General features: G+C 35.0%; 1 protein-coding gene across 2 annotated transcripts in view; it reads left to right on the top strand.

Moving 5' to 3' along the window:
* The window catches only part of LRBA (LPS responsive beige-like anchor protein), a 520,386-nt gene that overhangs the window by 196,087 nt on the left and 296,697 nt on the right, over positions 1-27,602 (top strand). For both annotated transcript variants that reach the window (XM_054562615.1, XM_054562626.1), the window contains exon 37: positions 25,722-25,888. In XM_054562615.1, the coding sequence (XP_054418590.1) occupies positions 25,722-25,888 (167 nt within the window). The remainder of the gene's footprint in view (positions 1-25,721; positions 25,889-27,602) is intronic.

Raw genomic sequence — 27,602 nt, forward strand, 5'->3', positions numbered from 1 at the left:
TTTTTTTTTTTGAACTTGACAGTCTAAGGGAAAAGAGGTCAATGTCCCTGACTTAATAGTTAGGTATTCCATGTTTTAAAAATTCCCATGGCACATGGTTGACAACCACTGATCTAGGAAAATCTAAGAGATTCTTGAACATTTTTCTACTGGAATTAGTAGGGACTTTGGTAAGATTACTAGATACAAAATGAATATGGAAAAAATTAATAACTTTTCTTTGACTAGCATGCAGTAGCCAGGTAAGAATAGAAACAGAAATAGAGTCTTTTTATAGAGAAGACAAAAATATTTGGAGTTAAATTCTGTAAGAAATGCACTGGTAGTATTTGGAACAGAACTATAAAATCTTATTAATACAAAACAATATAAACTGCTGGAGAATCATTCCATGCTGGACAGTGTACTATGTTCATTGTGTATGTGTTTGCGTGAGAGAGGAAAGGAGAGGAGGCCGGGAGTGAAAGGAGGAAAGAGAGAGAGAGAGAGAGAGAGAGAGAGAGAGAGAGAGAGAGAATGAGAATGAATCAGTTTTATTTTGACATAATTTGAGACTTAACAGTAAAGTTACAAGACCAATGCAAAAACTTCTGTTCACCATTCTAGATTCTGTGATTGTATTATCACCTTTATGTCTATCCCTCGTTTTTTGTTTTATTGAATTTGAGAGTAAGTTGAAGTCCTAATAACTTTTATCTCTGATTGTTTTAGTGAGAATTTGCTGTTTTATTTATTTATTTATTTATTTATTATATTTTTAAAGGTTTTATTTATTTTTAGGGGGAGGGGTGGGGGGAAAGAGAGAGAAACATCAGTGTGTGGTTGCCTTTCGCGCGTCCCCTACTGAGGACCTGGCCAACAACTCAGGCAGGTGTCCTGACTGGGAATCGAACCAGCAGCCCTTTGGTTCGCAGGCTGGTGCTCCATCCACTGAGCCCTGGCTGGTGTTATTATTTAATCTACTGATCCTATTCATATTTCATAATTGTCTCCATAACATTCTTTGTCTTCAAAAAGAGAAAATTTTAATATCACAGAAATGTTACACTGTTTTCAAATTAATACATACATTTACTACAATACCATTAGCATACCATTCTATTAGAATAACAGTGGAGTAAATTGGAATTTAATTATCCCTTTTACAAATATTCAGTTAATATCTGGAAATAAGTGCTTTTATATAGCACTAAGATTTATGAAAAAAGATTGTTGAGGCAGTAATATTTGCCTTTCCAGATAAACAGTACTAATTAATAATATAAAGACAGCATATAAAAAAATACTTCAGATGGAGTAAGGATATAGGATGAAAGATGATGTAGTAAATATTTCAGAAAAATAATTGGAAAAATGTAAAAAGGGAACTGAGGCATATGTGAGAATTTTATAACCAAGAATTGAAAAGAGGAAAAATACTTTTAAAACACTGTGTTATGCAAGAGATTAAACCGATTTGAACCAAACAGTTTATGTGTTTGTTGTTCAGTTGAGGTGTGATGGGGACAACAGCAGCTAATGTTGCGTGAGTCCTTAGATTCTGTTAGGGGCTGTCATGCAATTTTTATGTTTTAACTAAGTTAACCCTCACAATAAACCTTTGAGGTACTAATGTCATTGCTTCTCATTTTATCAATTAGAAAACAGCATTAGGAGGAAGTAGCCCTGAGTTACAAATAGAATTCAGATCTAGGCAATTTATTTCTTAATTTCTAATCTATGCTGTTGATTCACATTCATTAGATTTCTATAAAATGTGTGAATAGGATTTATCTCTGGCATACAGTAGCTTTATTTTGAGCTATTTAATTTTATGGTTTATCTAGTACAATTTTTCATGATCTTTACCTTGCTTTGAGATTTATAATATTGTAATATTATAAAGCATGATAATAAAACACCTAAATAAAAACAAGTTTTTCTAAAAATTTTATTGTTACCTAAGTTTTTAATGGAGAAAATAGATTTGTTCAACTATTCCACATGAGAGCCACTTTGAAGATAGCAAACATGTTTTTAATTTACTAGTCTTATTTTTACAGAGAAAAGAATTCCCTTTGTTTATGCCGTGAAGCCCAATTGATTGAAGCATGTTCATGTTTAATATATTTTTAACAATACTGCTCTTAAATCTTCAATAATACTCTACACAGAATGAAGCATATATTTTCCTAGACAGCTTATATTCTAAAGGTTATCTATATTCAGCCTTGAATTTATGCTGTGAATTCTTTAATAATATATCTGAACTTTATCTACTGCTAGTTACTTCCTCCTGAAAAAAAGAGATGTTGTCATGTATTTAATATACCATTTGTGGTTGTAAAGTAGCTGACTTGTTTCATTTATTATCAAGGGATTGATGACAGGGTAGATCTGAGGTGCACAGCGCCGCAGTTCGTTGCGTGATTCTCTTTGGAGTGGGCTCCCCTTGACATCTTCTGCTTTTGATTTATGTAGGGCTTCCTTGGATGTCATGACATCATTGATTAGGTGTACATCTTAACCTTATTTTTTAATCTTACAGCTGTAAACAGAATGTTCATTAAAAAATTATGTTGTGTATGACATTGGACCCTGTCTTGTAAATGTGGTATACTTATGGGTGCACACAATTCATGGCAATCTTTTTGTTATAAAATGTGTCTATCAAAGTTTAGTTTATTTAAACTAATGTGATATATCTATAAAACATGTGGCCAAGATTATCACACAGTAATTTAAATTTTAAAGTGGCTAATGTTATGTGAATTTCACTTCATTATTTTAATGAGTTCGTGAATGTGGTGAGTATATGGGATATTGCAAAAAACTTAAACTAGTTTGTTTTACCTGAACTGGTAGATGCTATAATCCTCTTGGATTAGAAAATTAGGAGAAAAACCATATTGGAGGGAAAGTCGAGAATAGTTTGCAACACACTGAGGGTTTGACTTTTGGGGCACTGAGGAGAGACATATTTGGTAGCAATTTGGTAATATAGATTTAATGCCTAGATAAGATATATCTTGATATAAGAGTTATATTTCAATGTTATTAGCTGATAGTTGTAATTGTAGTGTCACTGTGCTTGAGTCACATATGTAGAGGATAATAATAGTACCAAGCTGTCTTAACCATGGAGTGTTAACTGAATTCTTTGCCAGGCATCCAGTTGAACTAATTTATTTAACATTCCATATATGCACTTAAACTTTATTAGGTGTTTAGTAACGCCCAATCATCCTACGAAGTTTCTCTGGGAGGCTTGAATTCCCATAACCCAAATAAATTATTTAATTCATGCTCCCCTCACCCCCAAAGAAAACCAAATGCTTCACTCTACTCATACTGCAACATGGAGCTGTTAACTCATATTTGTAACAAAAGTAAATCTCATCAGCCTTGACTGGCATGGCTCCGTGGGTTGGGTGCCCCTCAAGATGAAAGGTCGCAGTTGGATTCCTGTCAGGGCACATGGCAGGCCAGGTCCCCAGTTGGGGGGCACACGAGAGGCAACCGACTTGCACGTCGATGTTTCTCTCCTCTTTTTCCCTCCCTTCCGCTCTCTCTAAAAATAAATAAAATCTTTAAAAAAAGTAGATCTCATCAGATGCAATGAATGCTGAAACTATCTCCAAATTAATCAATATATATTGGTTTTTTTCTGTCCCATTAGAGAGCAGCCAATCTGATTGGTTGTTTTCTTAGAGCCCTTCCCTGCTTGCACCTCTCAAGACTATTTATTCATTTGCCTCTCTTTCTTGAATCAGTCTTCCTTTTCTAGTGGGAAAGCACAGGAACATGTTATAATATATTTTATCTTTAAATAAGCAAAAAACAAACTCAGAACGTCTTCTTTGGATTCCACTCTCCTGCCTCCTATTTTTCCATAATTATAGTAGGCAGTGTTTACATTAGTTTTCCACACTTGTGCATTCTTTCCCTTCCCTCTGAGCTTCTTCAGGGCACTTTGGCTTCATGGCAGTCAGGCTGGTAATCCACTACCACTCACTCCCCTGCGAAACTTCTTGAGATCACCAGTGACCTCAATATAACCAAGCCCAGTGTTCATCTCTCTTTGTTTTCAATTTAATAAACTTGTCTCAGTATCTAGTGCTGTTGACTACCCTTTCCTGCCTTGACTTTTATTGGAATCCTATTTTCCCTTTACTAACCACTTTGCTATTCCTTTTCTGGTGTCTTTTTATCACATATCCGTAGTGCCTGGTGCATTGCTTTACACATAGTAGGTGCTCAGTAAATAATTGTTCAGTAAATGAATGCTAATTACAGTTTACACATTTGGATTCTTTCTCTCATTAAAAGTGGGAGTGCTGGTTCTCTGTGGAAATAGAAAGGATTAATTAAATTATGTGAGAAAGGCCATGGCAGAACTATTTTCTACCCTATGACCAGCAAGAGTAATAGTTTATAATATTGTTTCAGATTTGCGATCCGTGATTGGTGACTCTCAAATTACAGATTTGAGTTCCCCAATCCAAAAAGTGCTGATTGTGCTTTAAATGAAGGAGTAGGTAGTTTAAGCTATAGAACACAGGTTAGCACACTTTACATTAACAAATCGCAAGGAGCATTGTTGGCTACATCGTTTGAGCTTCTCTCTGGTGTTGAAGGGTAACATAAGTTTGAAACTGTGTTATCAGAATTATAGCAGGAACACAGAGCTAGACAATGTGTTCTGATTTTAGGCTCCACTATTTATCAGTTGGAAAGACTTAGGAAAAATTTAATGACCTTCTCTTGGTTTCCTTTTTATAAATGGATATAATAAAACCTTAATTAAAGATGTATTATGGAGAGTAAAATTTTATAATCTTGCAAATGCATTGCAAACTGTATTAGTGATTGTTATTATTTTTGTGGCTAGCATAGCCAAGTCAACATCTTCATTTGAGAAATTTAAAGCTTTTCAGAAGAATGGTATGTTCATTAATTATTTGAATTTAGATTAGTTTTATGTTTTGAATAATTTTGGTGTTTTGTAGATTGTAACAAATCAAGAAACACAGAAATTCTGATACTACTGTCCTTTACTTTTAGTTTTCCCCTTCATTTCTGTTTTAAACTGCTCATTTGGAATACAGACAGGCAATGCATTTTCTTGTAAGACCTATTATTTAAGTTATTCATAGATACATTTTTTGAAAATGAATTTTCTAGTATTGTATTTTCTAAAATATATTTTACTAAAAGCTGTTCAAGGATTAGATAGTTCAAATAGTATTTTTGAGATCATTATAAGTAGCATATGGTTAGTATTGTTTTCTTGAACTATTAGATAAAACTATATAAAGAAAGGGAAACTTCAGGTTGTTTACCAATTCTGCTATATACTAATACTGTCTTTTAAAAATTGTTTCATTTAGAAACATTTAATTTCAGATGACTTTAAAATATAATTGCAGTTCATATATTTTTCTCATGATTTCTTCCATCAAAGCATGAAGAAATGAATTATTGAAAAGATAAAAATACATTTGTTTGCCTTCTGTCAGAGTTCATATCCACAGCCAACCTTGATAGAAGACCAGAGTGATTTAGACAAGTTTGCTTTGGAGATTCATAACATATGCTTGCTGGACAGAATTGAGTTATCTCTGCTCTGGAGAGTAAGTTATTGTAGCAGGAGCTGACAGAGATGAAGATAACTGAGGGAAATTCAATTACCTTTTAGTGTTTTCTTTCTAATAGGATTCTTAATGTGAAAAAGATCCTTAGATGATGCGCCTCTGTTACTTGTGAGATCTGCCTTGATACCTGTTTCCAGAATACCACGAACTTTCAGTTCCAGGCCTTCATTAAGTATGAAATAGGCAGCTTACTGTTAAGAGTAGTTTTGATCGAAAGGTCTTATTTTTACTTGATGTCATTTGCTATCTTATAATCATAACTGCCCTCTGTGGTTTCCTTTAACAAGGTATATATTATTTTAATATGTTGGGAGTTATTTTTGCCTCCCTTTTGAGTGCTCTCTCTGGAAGTACGTTTTAGCCTTTTAGTGTTGATATATTTCTGTTCCTCTAATTATCATATATTGAAGCTGGGTAACCTTGTTAAATGCTGGTAGACTTCCCAAGCTTCCATTGTCTCTTTGCTTTTTCATTCTGTCAGACTTTTTACTAGAATGGTGTTTACTTTCTCACCCCCCTTTACTTCTCAGCGTCTTGCTGCCTGCCTTCTCTTCTTTCCTTTTCATCCTCAATCCTAGAACAAATAACTTTGAAATGTTCTCTTGAATATCAGTGATGATCTAATTGTACTCTCCAGTGGCTCTTTTTCATGACTCATCTCCCTTGATCTCTGCATCATTTGACATTGGTGACCAGCCCTCTCCTTTTTGATTTTTAAAAAGTTAAAAATAAAAATTTTAATAATATTTTGATTTTCTTTACTTTTTTTTTTGGCTTGACTTTCTTATCCAGTGTTTTTTGATTAGCTTTTTACTTCTCATGGTTCTCTTTGTAGTTTCATCTTTCCTTTTTTCATTTCTTTTACCGAAAATGTAGGTTTTCCATAAGAATACCTTCTTGGTACTCAACTTTTTGCGCTGCCTCAGAAGTAGCACATAATGTCAGCATAATCTAAAACTTCTATATAGAAGACATTAAATATTTTTAACTTAATTTTTTATGTAATAAGTGTGTTCTATAGATAATTTAAAATAAAAAAAAATCACAAGAACACACATAGTGAAAAGACCCCTTTTAACTTATTGCTGGATGACTTCTTCGTCCTTGCCCTTACAGGAAACTGTTGTTTTTTTTTTTGTGTTTCCTTTTTTGGTTTCTTTATGCACATGTTTACAGTAGTAACATATATTCCTGCCCCCTTTATACAAATGCTAAGTTATATATGCTCTTTTGTTTTTTGCTTTTTAAACAATAATTTTGGGAGATCTTTTACATTCCCATCAGCAACATATGTTTTCTGATAGAACATGTTATTAAACTTTTAACTTGTAATTCTCATAGAATATCCATGGCAGTATGTAGATTAATTTGTATTTCCTTTCTTTCTTTTTTTTAATTCGTATCTCTCAGTGTAGTTTTAACTTATGTTTTTTTATGAATATGATTATCTTTGAGCCTTTTCTATTTCCCTTTCTGAGAACACACACTTTGCCTTTTTTCTTTAAATTATGTTATTGATTATGGTATCACAGTTGTCCTGATATTTCTGCCTTTGCCCCCTCCACCCAGCACCCTCCACTCCCTCAGGCCATCCCCTCACCGTTGTTCATGGCCATGGGTCATGCGTATGGGTCATGGCCCCCCTCCCACATCAAAATATTACTAATATTAAAACCAAAATATTATTAACATTAAAATTTGACATTTTAATTTTGATGTATCTTGGAGTGGGTCTCAGGCCCTGCCTGAGCTCTAAAGCAATCTGATATGGCTGCTACTTGTGCTGGGCTTGGAGATTCCCAGGCCAAGCCAAGCTGTGAATCTAGGCTGGCTGTTGCTAGTGTGGGTCCTGGGGCTCACTGAAGCCAGCTGGTGCTTGTTTGACGGGCTTTGGGAAGTTGCGAAGCAGGAGCCAAGACCAGCCATTCAGATGGAAAAGCAGCTTGGGTGGGCCCAGCAGCTGGGTGAGGCAGAGTCTCTGGGGATCTTCAAGGCAGGTCAAACAGTTTTAGCCAGGTTGATGGAGTCTCAGATATGCCATCAGCTTACAGGCTCTGTGGGCGGAGGGTTTAGAAAAGAGACAATGGCTTCTGCTTGCTTTGATGCCAGACTTCAGTTTCTCCCTGTATACCCCCGGTGCCTTTCAAGCTGATATCCTGGTGCTGGAGCCCAGAGGAAGTGAGTCTGAGTATCAAGTCCTTGTGTGGTTTCTTGAAGAGGAACTGCTTGGGGCTCCAGCTGGTTTTTGGAACCACAAGTTGGGGGTACGTACCTTCTTGACACTGGAACTGTGGACTGGGGACCTGGTGTGGAGCTTGGACTCCTTGCTTCCATATTCAAGTACATCCCAGAATGTTAACCTTGAGCTTATGATTTATTTATTGTAGCCCGAAAGATGCGCAGTAAATAGCAGTATCAATTATTAGAGTAAATCACCATGTGATAATTTTGAAATCCCCTTTCATTCACTTTGGTAGACGATTCTTCCAAGACCTTAAACATACTTTCTTTGTTTATTTTACTTTCTTCTACTGACTTTACATACTTGTTCTTATGTACATGTAAAATCAGTGGAGTGCAAAATAATCTGAGATATTTAAGATTTAGTTGAATGACAAAATGTTTTAAACCTTTGTCCAGTTTTTTATTTTATGTTTCCATTACTGATTGAATTCCCTATTTTGTCTTTTATTTAGTGGTAGAAATGACGTGTAAATGAAATATTATGATACTGTTTTTTATTGCTTTTAAAGTGGACTTGCAATTATAAGCAGTGCAAAGTATTTTTAAGTAAACTTCCCATTTATGCTTTTCTATTTGTATTTTCTTCTTCTTTGCTCCTCCATTTTTTATTTTATACTTATGTTTTTCCCTTAGACTTTTTGCTCATATTTGACTATCTAATCTTAAAAAGTAACTGAGGAATGAATGGTTACAGTTAAAGATAACTTTTTTGAAGCTAAATATGAAACCATTCTGTTTTCCATGATGGGTCTACACTGGTGATTAATGCACCCCATTGTCTTGTCACATTCTTTTTTTGATGTACAATTTGCATAATCAATTGTCATTTCTGAAGAGATGATTGATTAATCTTGAGTCATCATAACAGAGTATTAGAATGACAATTCTCATCCCAGCTTTGCTATTTTCTTGTGAGCATTATGGTTTTGGACATCCTTCTGAACTTCTTTATATATATTTCTCCATGTATAGGACAGGAATAGTGAAATGGTAAGCTTGACAATATAATGTTTGAAATTGTACCTTTTCTGTCATGATCATTTCCTTTACCTTAGAGAAAAACGATGTTGATAAATAATCATGAACGTGATAAAATGCTAGCATAGTTAACTAAAAGAGTATTCTAGTCCTTTTTAATGTCCAAATCAGTCTAGTTTGAGTACCCAGTCAATGAGACCACATGGTTTCTATGGTGCAGTTTAGCATAGTTCTGACTGTCCCGTCAGATAACCTTGTGCATTAATCTTCACTCTGTCATTTACTGGCTGTGTGAGCTAAAACACCATGGTGTGTTACATGCTGTTCAGTCAGCTCGGACTCCTGGTGACTGTATGAATGGGTGATGCCACGGTGTCCCGCTCAGCTCCTGTAGACTCATGCCCAGGGCTTCTTGTATGGGGTCAGTGCATCTCATAGTTGGTCTTCCTCCTCCCCTGCTGCCTTCTATTTTTCTCATCATTATTGTCTTTTCCAAAAAACCCGGCTTTCTCATGATGTGCCAGAAGTAGGACAGCTTTAGTTTTGTCTTTTTTTTTTTTAATTTTTATTTTTTGGCCTTTTTCGGGCTTAATTTGCTCTAAGACCCACTTGGTTGTCTTTCTGGCAGTTCAAGGTACCTGTAGAGCTTCCTCTAATACCATATTGCAAATGAATGAGTCTTCTTCAGTCAGTCTTCTTCATTGTCCACCTTTCACATTTGTACATAGGAATTGGAAATACAAGGGGGTGATTTGGGTCTCTCCGGGTACATCTTTGCTCTTGATGATCTTTCCTAACTCCTCCCTTGCTGCCCTTTTGAGTCTCATCCTTCTCTTCTCGACTGCAGTCTCCACTGGAATTGACTGAGCAAGGTAAGCAACGTCTGTAACAATGTAAGTGTCTTCATTGTTTGTGTTACAGCTCTTTAATTTTTTCTGTTGCTGTGATTTTTGTCTTATTAATGGTCAAATGCAACCCTGCTTTGGCACTTTGTTCTTTCACTGTCCTCAGAATTCGTTTCAAAACATTGTTACTTTCTTGCCGGTAAGATGGTGTCATCTGTATATCTAAGTTATTGATATTTCTTGGACCAGTTTTCACTCTTTCTTCCTCTTAGTCCAGCCTGGTTTTTTGTATGTTAAGTTTTTTGGGTTTTTTGGCACATATTAAACAAATGAGATAAAATGCACCCTTGCCTGACGTCTTTGCCTGTAGGAAATTATTCTCTCTCTTCCTATTCTGTCCCAAGAGTGGCTTCCTGTTTACAATACAGATTATGTATTAGAAAAATCAAGTGGTAGCTTCTCATGATTGACACAGTCAAAGGCTTTATTGTATTCTGTAAAACATAGATTAACTTTGTGAAATTCTTTGAAGCGCTCCAGTATCAACAGATGTTCACAGTTAGGTCTCCAGCGTCTCTTCCTTTTCTGCATCCAGTTTGAACAGCTGGCATTTCTTGCTTCATGTAACAGGATCTTTTGTTGTATCATCTTGAGCATCGCATTACTTGAAATTCTCCTCTTTTGCCTCATCTTAAAATCATGATAGTAATGGTGCTTGCTTACAGAAATTTTGTGAAGAGTAGATGGGATTTGACAGACTGCCTGCTACTGTGACTCCATATTGTATTCAATAATGCAGCAATTATTGCTTATATAAAACTGAGAGTATTAATTTCTCCATTTAAGTAATCTCTGTTAATTTCCAAAGAATGCTTATACCTCCATCCCACGGTTCACCCGGGACTCTTCCCTCTACCATAGGGCCCAGACTATTGCTGTATCAGAGCTCAGGAACCTACTTCTTACCACCATACAAGTAGCTTTTCCAATAATGGTAGAGGGCATAATAATGCAGAAAAAAAAATAAAATTCAATACTGGATATCGTAGGTCATGATTCTGTATGGGAGGTTTTCACTTGACCCTTTCTTGACCTCTTTCTCTATAGCCCTTGTCCCTTTGCCATATTGCAGGGGCTAGTTCAGCTCCCTGACACAGAGAGCTCCTTTAACCACTTCCATTCTTATTGAAGTCCAGGTCCACCTGCTTCCACCCTCAGAGAGGAAAGAATATTGGTTCTTTCTTAGTTCCAGGTTTGCCTTTCTCAGTTTAAATGACAACGGGATTCCTTAATTCCTCAAGGGAAATTCCCACCCCAGTCTGCCATGTATGTTCTGGTATATATTCTATACCTGGATGATGCAGTGGTTATACTTCTCAGTATATTTCCAGTGACTGATGTATTCAATCTGGAATGCACTATTATTAGAGATTCTTCCAGAATGTGTTTTAACTTGTCTCATTTTCTATTTTAGTTTTTGATAATGGCCAGATTAAAAGTTGAGCTCACAGCACTTTTTGTTCTGTCTTTTATGGGTAACTTTTGAACAGATCATATGCCATAAACATACCTATACACAGTGCATGTAAACAACACACATGTAATAGTGTAATAATTTTTAGAGTTATTTGTGAAACTAAAAGAGCTATCATTGTTGGGGCAAAGGAAGACCACTTTTACACGAGCTGATATTTCTGCCTTTGTTTGAAAATTACATGTGATGCTTCTCTAGCTTCAAATAACAGAGCTATATTACTAGGCACTCCATTAAAGATGGGAAGTTAGGATAGAAAAGGAAGTATAACATACGTAAAATTTAACTCCTACCTGTGAGCAGCACTGACCAAATTATTTCTAAACTGAAAAATACTTTTTTCTTCATTATCTTCTAAGTATATCCTAATAATATAAAATATATTCTTGATAGGAGACTGGCTATCTTAATGCTATTAAAAAAAATCTTTTCCATGAAAAGGTCTGAAAATATTCCTTATAGATTTCAGTTTATGATATGTCATAGCTAACAGTTGACCAAATCATGCATCACTGTAAAAATTGCCTTTTCTTAATGAATTTTAAAATATAGTTAAACTAAGGATATTTAAAATTCTCATAGTGTATTTCATACAATACTTAAATTATCATTTAGAATTTGCTTTAATGAAATTAGGATATTGCTTCTGTTATGGTTTATTAGTACAGTTGTGAATATAAGATTAAAAATCAAGTATTTTATCATAGAGAGCAAGATGGCAGTGTTTCAGCTGATAAAAATAGTTCCCTTCTATTTACCAATTATACTAGCGCTACTTAAATGTGGTCAGTTGACCAAGCTGCTTGTTATTAGTCCATAAAGATAACTACAGGTTGAATACGTATTTAAAATCTTTCATAGCTTGAATGTCTGGCAATATCAGATTATTTCAAAAAGTATCAGTATTCAGTGTATTTTAAAAAGTAAAATCAAAAATTTGTTCTTTGTTAACAGATATTTTGAGAAGCAGGACCCAAAAGCCAGTCGATACTCCGATGTGTTATTTTGAATTAGTCTGTTGCTATATTTGAATAATAATTAAAGAAGCTCCAGCAATATAACAATATTCAGCTAAGCAATATAAATATAATCAACTATTTATATGTTAAATGATTTATACGAACCTTTGAAGAATAATTTTTTTATGGAGGAGATGATTAGCAATATATTAGGCACCCAGAGGAAATAAAAACAAGCACAGTCAGGATATTTAAAAAGAAAGGGCTTTGGGAATTACATGTCTTATTCTGTTATTCTTATCTTTACTTTATAAAAGGTATTTATTTGAGCTTGCTGTTTCAGCTTTTTTTTCTTTTTTTGCCTTTTTAGTGTGCTATTTTAATGTTTTTTTCATCTGAAACGAGCCATTTGTTCTTGGTTGTTACTTAGTCTTTAATTCTCTGTGTAACTCTCTCTGATTCTACATAGTTCTTTTTCACTTCTCCCACATACACAAGATACGTCTCTTTTAGCAGCATCTCCTACTATCATTATTTTTACCCCCCCCCCCCGTCTCTCAACACTGAATGGTGGAGGAAGGGGGCTGTGTGCTTCCTGACGGAGGGGTGTTTGCACCTGAGTAAGCCTGTGATGGGCCTTAGGTGTCACCGCCATGTGCCTGGTAATGTTCGAATTGTTTCATGTCTATTCTTTTCTGATATTTCTGAGAAGCATATCACGTTATATCCTTTTTTATATGACAATATTGAGGCGCAGGGGTTTTAAATAACTTGCACAAGTATGAGTGGGTCACAGCCTAGATTTAAACGCTGGTTGTCTGTTTCTAGAGTCGGTGCTCTTTGCCACAGTGTGCCTTATGGTTTTCATAAGAATGAAGTAATCACTTTGTTGTTTTTGGTTTTTGTTTTCTGTTGTCAAACTACTTTTATTTTGAATTTAAGCGTAAGACCTAATCTATTTATAAATGGTATACGTATTTAGTCATAATAGCCCAAAACAAGAGACCCTAGTTTTGTATGCTTAAAAAATCTAGTGGTAAAGTAGATTTGTTGAGTTAAAAGATGATAGGATTTGCTCAAGATCATCCAGCTCTTTTGCAGATTAACAAAAAGTAAAGCTTAAGAAATTAAAACTTATTAATTTTTTTCTCTCCCTCTCTGTGTATGGGTATAATTACTATATACTATATACTGTGTTATATGGAGATATATTATTGTGCTATATTATGATTTCTAAAAATATAATTATTAGGGTTTAACCCTACCAGTTGTTTAAGTTTCAGGTTAATTTTATTGATCAGAGGTACTAAGCACATTTTACTTTATTTACCAAACTGATTGATATATGATGTATGCAGGCGTTGTTGAAGAAATCAGCTTTTGGTATTTACCTAAGAAGTTTGTGTTGTGTTTATCGTTAATAAGCAACTCTAAAGAAAGAGTAAAAACATAAAATTGTGTGTGGACTTGACACATAAGTAGAAACTGTAGCTTCTTAGTGTTGTCTTGCTTTCTCAAATATCATCTAAAAGCATTTTAAAACAAGTTTTTTTTTTTATTATCAAAAGCCTAAGGTAAAAAATTGGAACCTATATTATTTTTCAAATTATTTTAAAAGATTGTTTGAAGACTGCAGTTTGTAGAGATAAGAACCTAACACATTGCATCCAGTCCATTAAAACAATAAGAAATGGGAGAGATACTTTGTTTTGATAAGTGTTCTGCCTGTTTTAACCTTGAATGCTATTATCGGATGGGATGATGCTATAGCTGTTTCATTGGCTTAGGCTTTTTCATGCTGAGAGAAATCAATACTTTGAGTCGTTGGATGACAGAAGAATCATTTCAGAATTAAAGGTGGCTGTCACACGTTGTCATTGGTTGACTTTCGTTTGCTATTGAGGTTTTTAAGCTTTCATTTTTCTAAGTCTGTTTTTCAGGAGTCTTTGCAAGATTTCTGTGGATAACCATTTTTTCCCCCCGATTCGACTTTAAATCTTGAGTGAGAGGGATTAAGTGCAAAGACCTCCAAAAATGAAATACTGAAAAGTTGCTTAATTTTCTGTCCCTTCGGTGATTTCCCTTTCAAGTGGCTTCTAATTAGACAATTTATAGTGTGACTTCTAACAAATTGGGAGGTAAGGTAGTACATCTAGGGTTTATCATAAAGAGTGTTTAGTTAATTAAAAATAAAATACCCTTTAGCCATGAAAAAGAAAGATGGCAGAACTGGATGTCCTGATATGGAATGCCGTGTAGTTTGATTCCACTTACTGTACGTAGGGCTGTGCTTCACTGTTAATAGCCACTGCCCCCCACCCCCACTGCCCCTTCGAAAACTGCTGGCCAAACAGAGGAGGTAGAAGAGAGGACTTTCTTTTCTTTTATATAAGTATTTACTTTATGATTTGTTTTTAAAACATGTATGTTTTTTAAAAAGTTTGAAACAATATACATTAATTCCTTAGTTAAATTAAATATTCCTAAATTAGAAGGGCCTACATAATATTTTTAAAGATTTTAGCTTTGAAATGTTTAACTGAAATTCATTTTTATTATACAAAGTTAATGAAAATTTGCCTAATAATCTATTTCTCATAAAACAGGCTGAACCTTAATTCTAGAAACACTGTGCATTTAACATGATTAATTTACCTTCCTCTGTTGATATGTAAAGACAATGGTTGTGAGAAGCCCACTAAGAATTTCTTATCAAAACCGATTTTTGCTTCATTAAGCTAAATAGTGTAATACTGTTCTGATTTTATGGAATGACATGTTTTTGTTTCTTTTAAATATTTAAGTGTTTTTAGCATTATAGTTTTTTAAACCAAATTTTGAACTTTAATATAAATGGAGTAATAAAATGTGTTTTAACTCGATATTTTTAGTTCAACATTATGTTTGTGAAACATTCAGTTTGTTAAATTTTCCTATTTTATTTTAAATGCTGTATAATAGTTTTCTATTATTACATGGGTAAACTATTCATTTTTCATGATCTCTTCTGTTGATTGGCAGTTAGGTTGTTTTCAGTTTTTAACTGTTCTGGGTAATGCTGTTTTGACCATTTTACGAGTCAGTCTTGTGGTATATGTGTTCATGCATTTTGATAGAGTGGAATTGCTTGACATAAAATATTCATGTTTTTATTTTTAATAGGTACTGCCATACTGGTTTGCAACAGTGTGAACAACTTCTAACATCAGTACATAGCTGTTCCCCTTAATTCACAGTCTCATCAACAATTGATTAGTGATTTTTATTTTAGTATTGTTAGTTGTGTAGTGTTACCTCCTTGTGTTTTTATTTTGGATTTTATTTACATATGAAGCTGACATCTTTTCTTCTGTTTGTTATATATTATCTATTTTTTACTTTTGTGAAGTACTTGTTTGTTTCTTATCTAGTGTTTTATTGGTTATCTGTCCTCTATTGATTTGAGGAAGGTATTTACCTATTTGGTTTATGAGCTTATTTTTGCACATGAGTATTTTAACTACTTTCTATCCTGTCATTACCTTGTCTATTCAATTTCTAAAAACTTATTTTAAATAAACTTCATTGAGATAATAAGATACACCCAATTAAATATACAGTTTGATGAGTTTTGACAAGTGTGTACACCGGTGCAATTGTTATAATCAAGATCTAGGCAGTTTCTATCATCTCAGAGAATTCCCTTGTGATTCATTGTGGTCAGTTTCTCCACACATACATACACCCAGCCTTAGGCAACTGCTCATCTTACTTCTGTTATTATAGGTAGTTTTGCATAATATACAATCTCATACAAATAGAATTCTATAGTAGGTACTCTAATGTCTGGATTCTTTTAATTAGTATAGATTTTTAATATTCATCATTGTTTTGTGTATCACTCATTTTTTTATGATTTATTGCTGAGTCATATAACTGTTCATTCACTTGTTTATAGGTATATGTTGGGTATTTCCCTTGTTTGGCTCTAAGACTAAAAGAACTATGGGCATTTCATATAATATAATTTTGTGTAATTATATTTTTTTTTTGAGGAAATATTTAGGAGTGGAATTGCTAGGTGCTGTTGTAAGTACACATTTAAGCTTACAAGAAACTGCCAGATAATTTCCTTAAATAGCTATAGATTTTATACTCCAACCAGCGAAGTAGGTATGACAATTACATTTGCTTTATATCCTTGCCAATATTTGGTATTGTCAGTCTTTGTAGTTACAGCCTTTTAGTAGGTATATAGTTGATAGTGTTTTGTGGTTTTAATTTCAGTTTTTGTCTTGTGTACTTATTAGTCATTTGTATATACTTTGTGAAGTGTCTGTTCAAATCTTTTGCCCATTATTTTAAGTTGGTTTGTTTGTCTTACTGAGTTGTAAGGTTTCTTTATATATCCTGTAAGGAAACTGTTTGTCAGTTACATGTATGGTGATTATTTTTTTTCTTTTCAATTTGTGGCTTACCTTTTCATTTTCCAAATTACCTTTTAAAGAGCAGATTTTATAAATTTTGATTGTGTCCAATTTTTCAATTTTTTAATGGTTGTTATTTTTTTTAATGCTCACCTGAGGATAAGCTTATTGATTTTAGAAAGAGGGGAAGGGAGGGAGATAGGATGAGAAACATTGATCAGTTGCCTCTTATGCGTGCCCCAGCTGGGAAGAACTGGCAACCTAGGCATGTGCCCTGATCTGGAATCGAACCTGTGAGGTTTCAGTTTACGGGATGATGATCCAACCAACTGATCCACACTGACCAGGGCTGACTTTATTTTATGGTTCCTTTTATGATCTCTAGTTCGAGAATTCCCTGCCTACCCTAAGGTCATTAGATTGTTTTTCTTTTTTTTTCCAGTGTGTTATGGTTTTAATTTTAATGTATAAGCCTTTGATTCATTATGAATTAAACAATTGGTATATGGCAAAAGGCAAATTTCTTTGTTGTTTTATTCCTGTGGGTAGCCAGATGTTTTGGCACCATTTGTTGAAAGATATTCTTTCTTCACTTAATAACCTAAAAACTCTGTTAATTTCTAATTGTGTAGTATGATTCAAATAGTATAAAGTCCTGCAATATTTTTTTAGAAAATTGTCTTGCTAATATTGTTTTCATTTGTGCATAGACATTTTATAATCAGCTTGTCAGCAGCCATAAAAAAGCCTGCTAACATTTTAATTACTTTTGCGTTAAACTTGTAAAACCAATTTGAAGAAAGTAGATATTTTAACAATATTGAGTGTCAAATTCTATAAACATTGTATATTTCTCCACTTATTTAGTATTTAATGTCTTTCAGCAATGTTTTGTAGTTTTCATTATATAGATAAGTATATTTTTCATATATTGCTAAGTATTTCATGTTTATAATGCACATGTAAATGATATTTTTTTACCTTAATTTTCTAGTTGGTTATTGACAGTATATAGAACCACAGATTAATTTTTAGGAATTTGTTGTATTCAAGAAACCTGTGAACTCATAGGATTTAGTAGGTTTTGCCCTTAGAAGTCTTAAAATTATTATATACGTGAACATGACTGCAAATGAAGACCCCATTATTCCTTCCTTTTCAAACTTTTTATTTCTTTTTGCTGCCTCATTGAAATGGTTAGGACAACAGTTTATAGTATTGAATGGAATTTCTAAGAGAACAAAGTTGTTTTATCCCCAGTTTTAGCTGGATGATTTTCACAGATGCCCTTCCTAAAGTTCTGGAAGTCTCTTTCAATTCCTAGTTTGTAGAGTATGTTTCTCCCCCCCCCCCCACCCCATTATCATGAAAGGGTTTTCATATTATAAAATTGTTTTTGAACATTTATTTGAGGTGATGGTATATTTTTTTTCATTTTTTTAATATGGTAAATTATGTTGGTTGATACTAAAACAGTAAGTTAACTTTGCACTCCATAGAAAAACTTCATTTCTCATGATGTACAACCCACTTTTTATACAGTTCAATGTGAGTTTTTTCTTAAGGAGTTTTGTGTTTAGTTACACAAATTATATTGGTTTTTAGTTTTCTTTTCCTGAAATGTAAAATTAGTTGCAGTGTATTCTGTAGTGTCTATTATCTGAATGAGTTTAAGATTTGTGTCATTTCTTCCTAAAATATTTAATATTTTCCAGGACAGTCTTTAAGGCTGTAAGTTTTCCTTTAAATGCTGCTTTAACTAATTTCCACAAATATTTCTAATTTTATTTGTGATCTTATCTTAATCCATAACTTATTTCAATACAAATTATTTAATTTCCAATTATTTTTGAACTCAGGTATGATTATTTCACATTAAATATTTAGATGAAAAATCAAAAAGACTTCCAGATTTATACATCTCTTTGCATAACTTCCTCTTCTCCAGTAGTTTGTCCTTCAAATTACCATTTTACATTTTCAATAGCCATGTTTAATCTTGTTGCACTTGGAAAAGCTATGGGAAAAATATATCTCTTGGCCTTTGTAAATGTCTTGAGGATGATTGAGGAGTAGCATATAATCTGAGTGTATCTGGCATATAGGATGCATAGGTAAGCATTTTGAAGGATAGTCTACCACATCAATGACTTGTAGACACAAGTTCTAGCTGGTAAAATTTAGTCTTAATTGTTAAATATTTTAGACAATCATGTGCTTTTTTAAAGGAATTGCGTATATAAATGTAAATATATCTGTGTTTATACCAAAATAAATTCTTCTAGAAATGATTCTGGGACTGTCCATAAGGGGACAGTTAAAGATTATTGCATAAGGGGACAGTCAAAAGCTGAGTTTTGAACTACAGAAGCTCTGTATAAGGGCAGTGATAAGTGATGTAGAGGCTTTGCTAAAATTGAACGATGGTGTATGAAGTGAGGGAAATTGGAAGTCACCGATGATAAAAGTAAAAAGCTCACCCTTTGAGGTGTAATAGCATGTTTGGGGTAAAGATGGCGACTTGAATTTTGTACACATTTAACGTTACGTGTTTTCTGTATGATTAGAGATTATCCTACAGATAGATGTGTGGGAATAGTTTAGGAAAACAACTGGGTCTGATATGAAAAATTTGAGAGTTAGGCTCAAATTGATAATAGTAGATAAGAGGGTATATGATTTTGTAAAGATAAATTTCACAAAACTGTGCCCAGATAAAACCTAGCTGTCTTCAGCAAGACCAAAATCAAAGGCAGTGCCTGGAATTCTATCCTTTGCATCCCGAGGTGGCTGCCATGTGGCCATCCAGGAGCTTAGCTTGTTCCCAGCTACCGTCCTTCAGGCTCCCCTCGGAGGCTGTGTGTGGAGCTGGCTCCACCATTAGCCATGTGGTTTCTAGGGTCACGAGGCCCCGTGCAGGCAAAGGCACGGCACATACCACACCAGGACAGAGAGAGAGAAAGAGAGAGAGGGAGGGAGGGAGAGAGGGAGAGAGAGGGAGAGAGAAGAGACTCCCTCCTGGAGTCTGTGGCCCTCAGCCACGTGTTGGTTAAGGTCATGTGGCCCTTGGAGAGGACAGGTTGGTGTGCCTTCCTAGTGCAGGTCCTGAGCCGCAGGCACATGCAAGAGAGAGATTTCTTTGTTCCCCTGGGTTTATATTAGTTTTGGATATAGGCTGGACTGGGGCTTTCTCAGAATGACCAGTTAAGTTTCTAAACTTCTGTGCGCTTTGGGTGGCTCTCCAGGCTAGACTGGCAGGCCTCTTTGGTCTGGCACCTCTGTGTGCTGGCATTTTAGCTTGTATTGTGCGGCCGCCTGCCTTCCCCTCGTCCCATCCCCAGTCTGATACTGGAAGGGGGTAGGAGGGCTTTTTATCCCTCACCCAGCTCTCTTGCAAGGCTTGCCATGTACTCCGTGTAAGAACAGCCTTCCGCTGCCATCTTGCCTGGGACAGGGTGCATGCGCTTGGTTACCTGGACAACAGCGCCATCCACGGAGTTCTGCGAAACTCAGTTCCCTGGCCATGGCCTTGGGCAGTTCAGGAAGGTATTGTCTGGCTGCATGCCACACCCTAAGTGGCCTTTTCCAGGGGTCTGGACAAGCTGTCTATTGATATCACGATCACCGAGAAGGATGATTAGAGGTGACAGGAGGACACTGGAGGAATCTGCTTGATTTTTTTCCTTTTAATCCTCACCTGAGGATATTTTTTCACTGCATTTTAGAGAGAGGAAGGGAGAAAGAAACATTGATGCGAGAGAGAAGCTTTGATTGGTGGCCTCCCGCATGTGCGGGTACTGGAGGTTGTATGCCACTGCGCTGGGGACTGACCCTAGGCATGTGCCCTGATCAGGAATTGAAACAAGAACCCTTTAGTTATGGGATGACGCTCCAACGAATGGGTCACATTGGCCAGGGCGAGGAACCTGCTTAATTTTAAGTTCACGTCTCCTTAACAATGCAAAAGACAAATACTAAAGTTAGGTAGTGACATAGCATGTGGAAGAGAAGACTAAATGTGATATTGCCTTTATTTCTTTATTTACATTTAAAGAACTAGAATAGTCACTTGTTATAAATTGCCAGTCTAAATTGTTTCTCCTTTTGATTATTTCCTTATATTTTCCCTGCAAGTAAGTGAATTTCTTTTAAGAAGTAGGTATATTTATGTTATCTTTATTTATTAATGCTTTAGTAATAAACCTTAGGTTTCTTTATCAATAATCAAATGCATTTTAATTGTTAGTTCCCAAGATGCCTGTTTCATTTCTATTTAGGTTCAGATATTTTTGTGGTCATTGTTGTGATGTCCTGTTAGTTTATATGTTGCTTAAAACAGGAAAACAGAAAAGTTTGATATGAAGTAAAATTGAATGAAAGTATTAGACCTGACCCTTGATATTATTAATACATGGTACCTTTTGGTAGGTTTTCTTGGAATACCTCTATTCAACCTTTAAACATAAGCACACACACATACACAAATATATTACCCACCAGTAGTACAATAAGTAACATGTATTTGACCTTGAAGCAGACATTCCTGATCTGTACTGGACTTTGCATGATATATCACAATAGAATATGTCATTGGTTTTTAATAAGAACATGTTCAAATTACATCTTAAAGATATTTTAAAAAATAGATACGAGTTCATTATATCTTTACAAAACATTCTTGTTTTTCTTTTATCATGTTTTAAGGTCAGATGTGACTCTCATATTCCACAATGAGACAGAGATTGATAATCGGAAAAGAATAGCACTTTAATGTGATTTATATCTATAGATTTTATGTCAGATATGAAAAGTTGCTGTTTAAATTGTAAAGGAGAATCCATTAAAGAACACTTTAAACCATTTTACTATTTAGCTTACCATGGACTCTTTCTAGGATTATGCCTTTTCAAGCAAATTTTAACAACTTACCAAATGTTTACAACAGTAACTTGAAAAAATTAAATTATTCTTAATGTAATAGGCTATTATATAAGGCATTTATGTAATTCTCTTAATTTTTAATATGAACATATATGGCATTTTAGGGGAGCATAGAAGCCAGTGGTTTTCTAATTTCTATCACTAGTTCAGTTTTCTCTAATGATGTTAGATTACGGATACAGCAGGTAATGTTGCAGATACAAAAATTCTACAGTTGTCAGCCAATGTGTCCTATTTGTTTCAGGATATGGTTGGATTAGATATGATGTAACCTCTGAAGTGCTGCCTAGTTGTTTAATAAATCTCTGAAAATATTACATAGTAGTTGACATTTTTGTTCCATGTAATAAATCACTAGTTATCTTCACTTAAACTACTGTTCCTTTAGGTGTTTGTTAGTCATTTTCTTTTACTTGCTTAAATTATATTTTTGGTAAGATGAGCTACCCTGTGGTTTATTTGGCTCAGTCTTTTAATGTCACACATGACAACTACCCTTAAATTCTTGTAAATTAACCTAGTTCCCAACATGATTTATTTTCTCCACGTGATGGTTTAGATACAAGTACTAGTTTTCATTTACTAATGTTTTTAAAAACTATGCTCTCAGAGGTTGCCCAAAATTTCTAATTGTTCAATTTTTAGAGCCATTATAATCCTTTCATTTTACAGATGAGGATGGTTAGACAGGAGAGTTGAAGTGAGTTAGATGCCCAAGTCTGACAGGAGATATTACCAAGAATGATACTTGAATCTGATTTTTTTTTTTTGCCTCCCAGTCTTAATATTTATTCAAGAGTAGGTTTACAGTTATGATGAATATATCATTTATTCTTGTCTTATTATTTATTATTATTTGTATCATTTCCATATGAACAACTGTAAACTTACTTTTGCCCACCCCTGCGTATTATATGAGAGGAGGCCCCAAAAAACTTGGAATTCACTTATAAAAAATTTTGCCTTTGTTTTTACGTTTAAACTTCAGTCACCTTCAAAGTACTTTCCATTTAATGCAGTACTCCTATCGAGATGTTTTTCTACTGCTCAAAACAGTTTTTGAATTTATCAATTTTGATGCCTTTTAGTGCTTCTGTTTTTTGTTTGTTTGTTTTACCTCTTCCACATCTGCAAAACGTTCCCCTTTGAGAACTTTTTTTATTCAGGGAAAGAAAGAAAGTTGTTTGCGGTGAGATCTGGTGAATAGGGAGGGAGGGGCATGGGGTTCATGCTGTTTATTGGTCAAAAACTGCTAAACACCGAGCACGGTGTGTGCATGTGTGCTTGTAAATCACCCATCATGAAATGGACAGACATTGAAAGAGTGAGTCTTCAAATAAATTGACTGAAGCTGAACGCAGCCTCTCACAACACCACCAGCTGGTCCAGTGACACTGATGTGTTCCTAGAACATTTTCACCTAACAGGGGAAGCCTGTACAGCAAGGGGTCTGCCCTCCTGCAGATAATTCTGGTGTTTTTGAGGTACCTCTTCTACATTTTTCTATAAATGGTACTTTGATTCTTAGGGGCAGTTTTTAATACTCATTATGCATTTAAGAATTTCTTTTTTTTTTTATCCTCAAGGACATGCTTATTGATTTTAGAGCGAGCTGAAGGGAGGGAGAGAAAGAGGGAGAAAAACATTGATAAGAGAGAGAAACATTGATTGGTTGCCTCTTGTATGTGCCCCGACTGGGGACAGAACTCACAGCCTAGGCTTGTGCCCTGACCTGGAATTTAACCCACGGCCTTTTGTTTACGGGAGGGTGCCTCAGGCAACTGAGCCACACCAGCCAGGGCTCTTCTACATTTTTTTATTTGTATTTTGTACTTGGGTCAAACTATACTGTGTCTCCCTTTAAATTGATCCATGTTTTTCTGCCATGCCTTTGCTTTAAGGTTCTCTTTATTTTCATCCAAGAATTTTCCTTCCATTCTCAAAATCTTCCATTTTTTTGTCTTCTTTGTAGTGTTTTATATAATCCTCTTATGTTTTATAAGCCCTCCTGTTAAAATTAATTTTGAACTTCAGTGATTTAATGTCAATGATACATACTTCCATTACTACTTCCCTCACCCCAGTCTAATTGGCATAGGGATTCTCCAGAGCAAAGGCTATCAGGATTATTCAGTCTTTGGTCTCTTAAGCCAAGTGTTTAGCAAGACTAAGAGGTATTTGATTTTTTGTACATGTATGTAAATACTGAATCAGTTGAGTTGCTTTTTGTGTTAGGGACACAAAACCTAATTCATGCTGGCCACAGTGAATGAACAGGAGCTTACAGGTTCTCATAAACAGTTTAAAAAATAGTGTCATAGAATGTCTAACTATTCTATGTTAGGCTTAGGTAGGCTTGTCTTTGATCCAGAAGTTCATGATTTCATTTGGAATAAGCTTTGTATTTGTGTAATTCTCCTGGCTCGGATCCCTTTGGGTTTTGGCTTCATATTCAGGCTCTCTTCTCCTGTAATACAGAAAGAGCTTTCAACACTTCTGGAATTATGGACTTCCTCTTTTATACCTGAAGAGTGAGGAAGGAGGTACCAACAAAACCTGACCATTTCTTTTAATGCACCATTTAGACCAAGTGCCTTCCCTGAGCCGGTGTGTCGGTGTGGGCACGGTTGCACTTTCCTTGGTTCAGGAAGATTTTGGCGGGCTGGTGCTGCTGGGGCTGTGTTGGGGGTGGTGTGTGGCAGCACTCTGTCTAGGTGTAACTGGTATTCTGCAGGAAAGACAGGCGGTTACAGTGTATATCACATACCTAAACTAGCAGTATTTGTTCCAACATCGAATTTGTGTTGCCTGTCTTAGGCTGTGTATACGTGTGTATGTGAGCTTGCATTTGGAGGGGTGGAGCCTGAGAGACTGTGAATAGAATCAAGAATCAATGATCTGTTATTCTTTGCCTTTTGTATTTTAAGGAATTAAGTAACTAGGTAGTAGAGCATTATAAACATGATACCACAAGTATGTGAACTCCAGAAGAAAAGAAAGAAACATCTTAGAAACTGGTGATTGTACTGCATTTGATTATTGCTGAAGAATCCTACAATTTTTCTGGCAAAACTGATGATATCAAAGGCAGGATTTTACGAACTTCATGTGTAAATCAACCTGGGAGCTTATAAAAACCCAGATTCCAATTTTGTAGGTATGGAGGAGGACTTAAAGCGCTGAATTTTTCATAAGTTTCTAGGTGACACCAGTGCTTCTGGTTCATTTTGCATAATTAGAGTTTAAAAGTCTATAGTGTTTTTGGCATTTTCTAAAGGTGTTGATAACTAGCTCAGTTTACTACTGCACGCCACTGTAGGCTCCCTCCTGGACCCTGCTGTGGCCTTGTACCTGGCGTCCCTACTTATCTTCTCTCATCCCGCTATATTCCATTCTCTAGATGGCATCTGTAGTGATCATTTTAATATATAAAGTAATTGAATCACTCCACTGCTTAAAACATTCTGCTGGCATCACGTTGCATTAGAATAAAATCTGAACTCCTTGGCACAACCACACAGTACTAAATGATGCAGCTGCCTAACTCCAAACTCATGTCCTCCTTCCTCCTGTTCACTTTGCCTGGAGTGCTTGGAGCCCCCTTTCTGCTGCTGGTAATGTGGGCCCTGTGCATCTTCCCCTGATTAGCTACTTCTGATTATTCAGGTCTCTACTAAACTATTAACCGCTTCTGAGTATATTTTATGAATGAATTCAGAGAAAAAAATTCTTGGGGTATTGAACTGATAGTATGTCATTAAATCTCAGTTAATTCAGTTAATGAAGAATATAAAAGTAACTTGAAATGTTTGGGTGGGCGAAGAGGGGAAATGTGGAAACAGTTGTAATAGCGTAACCAGGGGTGTCCGACCCGAGGGCACATGCAGCCCAGGCTGGCTATGAATGTGGCCCAACACAAAATCAGAAATTTACTTAAGACAGTATGAGATTTTTTTGTGATTATATGTTACAGTATATTTAATGTGTGGCCCAAGACAACTCTTCCGCCAGTGTGGCCCAGGATGCCAAAAGGTTGGACAACCCTGGGCCTTAAACAATAAGAAATAAAGAAAAAAATGTTTGGTTCATTCAATTCATATTAGGAATTATTTCACGATGCATTTTAAAGTTTTCTTCCATGTTTTTATAGGGTTAATAGGTGTTTCTTTTTTCTATTCAAGTCACTCTGTGCCCAGTATTCTGCAGACAAGCGAGAAGATGAGAAGATGTGTGATCATTTGATAAGAGCGGCTAAATATCGAGACCATGTGACAGCAACTCAGCTAATCCAGAAAATTATCAACATTCTCACAGACAAGCATGGAGCCTGGGGAAATTCTGCAGTCAGGTAAAGTGATACCTTTAGGATTTGACCAGTGGTATTCTATAAAGGCCTAGATTTAGATAAACGGCTTTGGATATGATTAAGGCCAGATGAAGAACAGAGTAATTTAATTTTGTATTTTATCATTTATGAATTCAAAGCAATGGGGCAAGGGAAAAACCAATATGGGTACAGTTATGGATCTTTGTAGATATTTCATTTCCCTCAACTACTTCTAAAAAATATTTACTCTTATATTTATTCATTTTGAAGTGAGCTTTCAGGAAAGCAATTAATGTAAGTGATTTTATTAGCTACAGGTATATTTGAATTTATATAAATACAATATTTTAAGATTAAGAAGCTACCATGTTTTGCAATGTATAATGCACACTTTTTTGCCCAAATTTTTGAGGGAAAAATAAGAATACGCATTATACTTGGGTATAATAATGGGCATAAGAATCCTGTGTACGATGTGCACAAAAATGTGTGTGCGTATTATACATGGGAGCGCGTTATACACAGCAAAATACAGGGTATTTTCTATTTACACTTTTGAATTTTTAACATAAATTTGAAACATATATGTTTCTTGAATTGCATTGCAAATTGTAAGAGTATGATGATACAAATGGTTAAATGCTCTCTTTAAAATTTTATACACTATACCTACCTTCTTGTAAGATTAATAAATTGAACATGCTAATTTTTGATTCTGATCTCTTGAAGCAAAATAATTAAAGTACCTTCTAGGACTAAGGAGCTTAGATTGTAAAATAGTCTCATTTGAATATTTTATGCTACAAATCTTAGAAATATGCTTTGACTCAAGTAATGTTAGTGAAAAAGTTCTACAGTTTGTCCTCAGAGGTATTTTTAATTCCCCACTTCTCCATAACTTTTGCTAGAAGACAGCAACTAAACATGGAAATACTCAATTGCTTGTATATTATATGTAGATGTAATGGTTTTCACTTGTATTTTAAGCAACTTAAGTGTCTAGCAAACATCTAAGTTTAGCTTTAAAATTTTCCAGTGAATAGAAAATAATTTAAAGTTTTTTAAAAGTTGAACTTTAAACTGAGTTGAAAGCTGCATTTCATGGGTTTTAGAAATTAAATTTATTGGGCTAACCTTGGTTAATAACATTATATAAGTTTCAGGCATACAATCCTCTATAATAGATCATCTGTATATTTCATTGTGTGCTCACCCCCCAAATTCTAGTCGCCTTCTGTCACCTTATATTTGACCCCCTTTACCCTTTTCATCCCCGTCTACACTGCTTCCCCTCTGATAACAACCATAATTTTGTCTTGTATCTATGAGTTTGTTTTATTTGTTGCTTTTTGTTTCATGTCACACGCATGGGTGCAGTCACATGATTCTTGTCTTTGACTTACTTCACTTAGCACGATAACCTCAAAAATCCCTGTCGTCACACAATGGCAATAGTTCATCATTTTTCATGTCTGAGTAATATCCCTTTGTACACGTAGTGCCTCCGCTTCTTTATCCAGTCCTCAGTCCGAGGGCGCTTACGTTGTTCCATGTAGTGGCTCTTGTGAGTAGTGCTGCAGTGAACACAGGGGATGGTTTTGTTTTCAGTACAAATATATAATATAAAATATAGACTAGATACAGCTCGTGATGCTTATTGTGAAGAAAAATAAAATGAATTACATTTCTGGGCATATCGTTTTCGGTATTCAGAACAGTGAATGCAGGCTAAGGA

Source organism: Pteronotus mesoamericanus, unplaced genomic scaffold (assembly GCF_021234165.1).
Source record: "Pteronotus mesoamericanus isolate MK-2021 breed Mesoamerican mustached bat unplaced genomic scaffold, CSHL_Meso_final contig_163, whole genome shotgun sequence".
Lineage (NCBI taxonomy): Eukaryota > Metazoa > Chordata > Mammalia > Chiroptera > Mormoopidae > Pteronotus > Pteronotus mesoamericanus.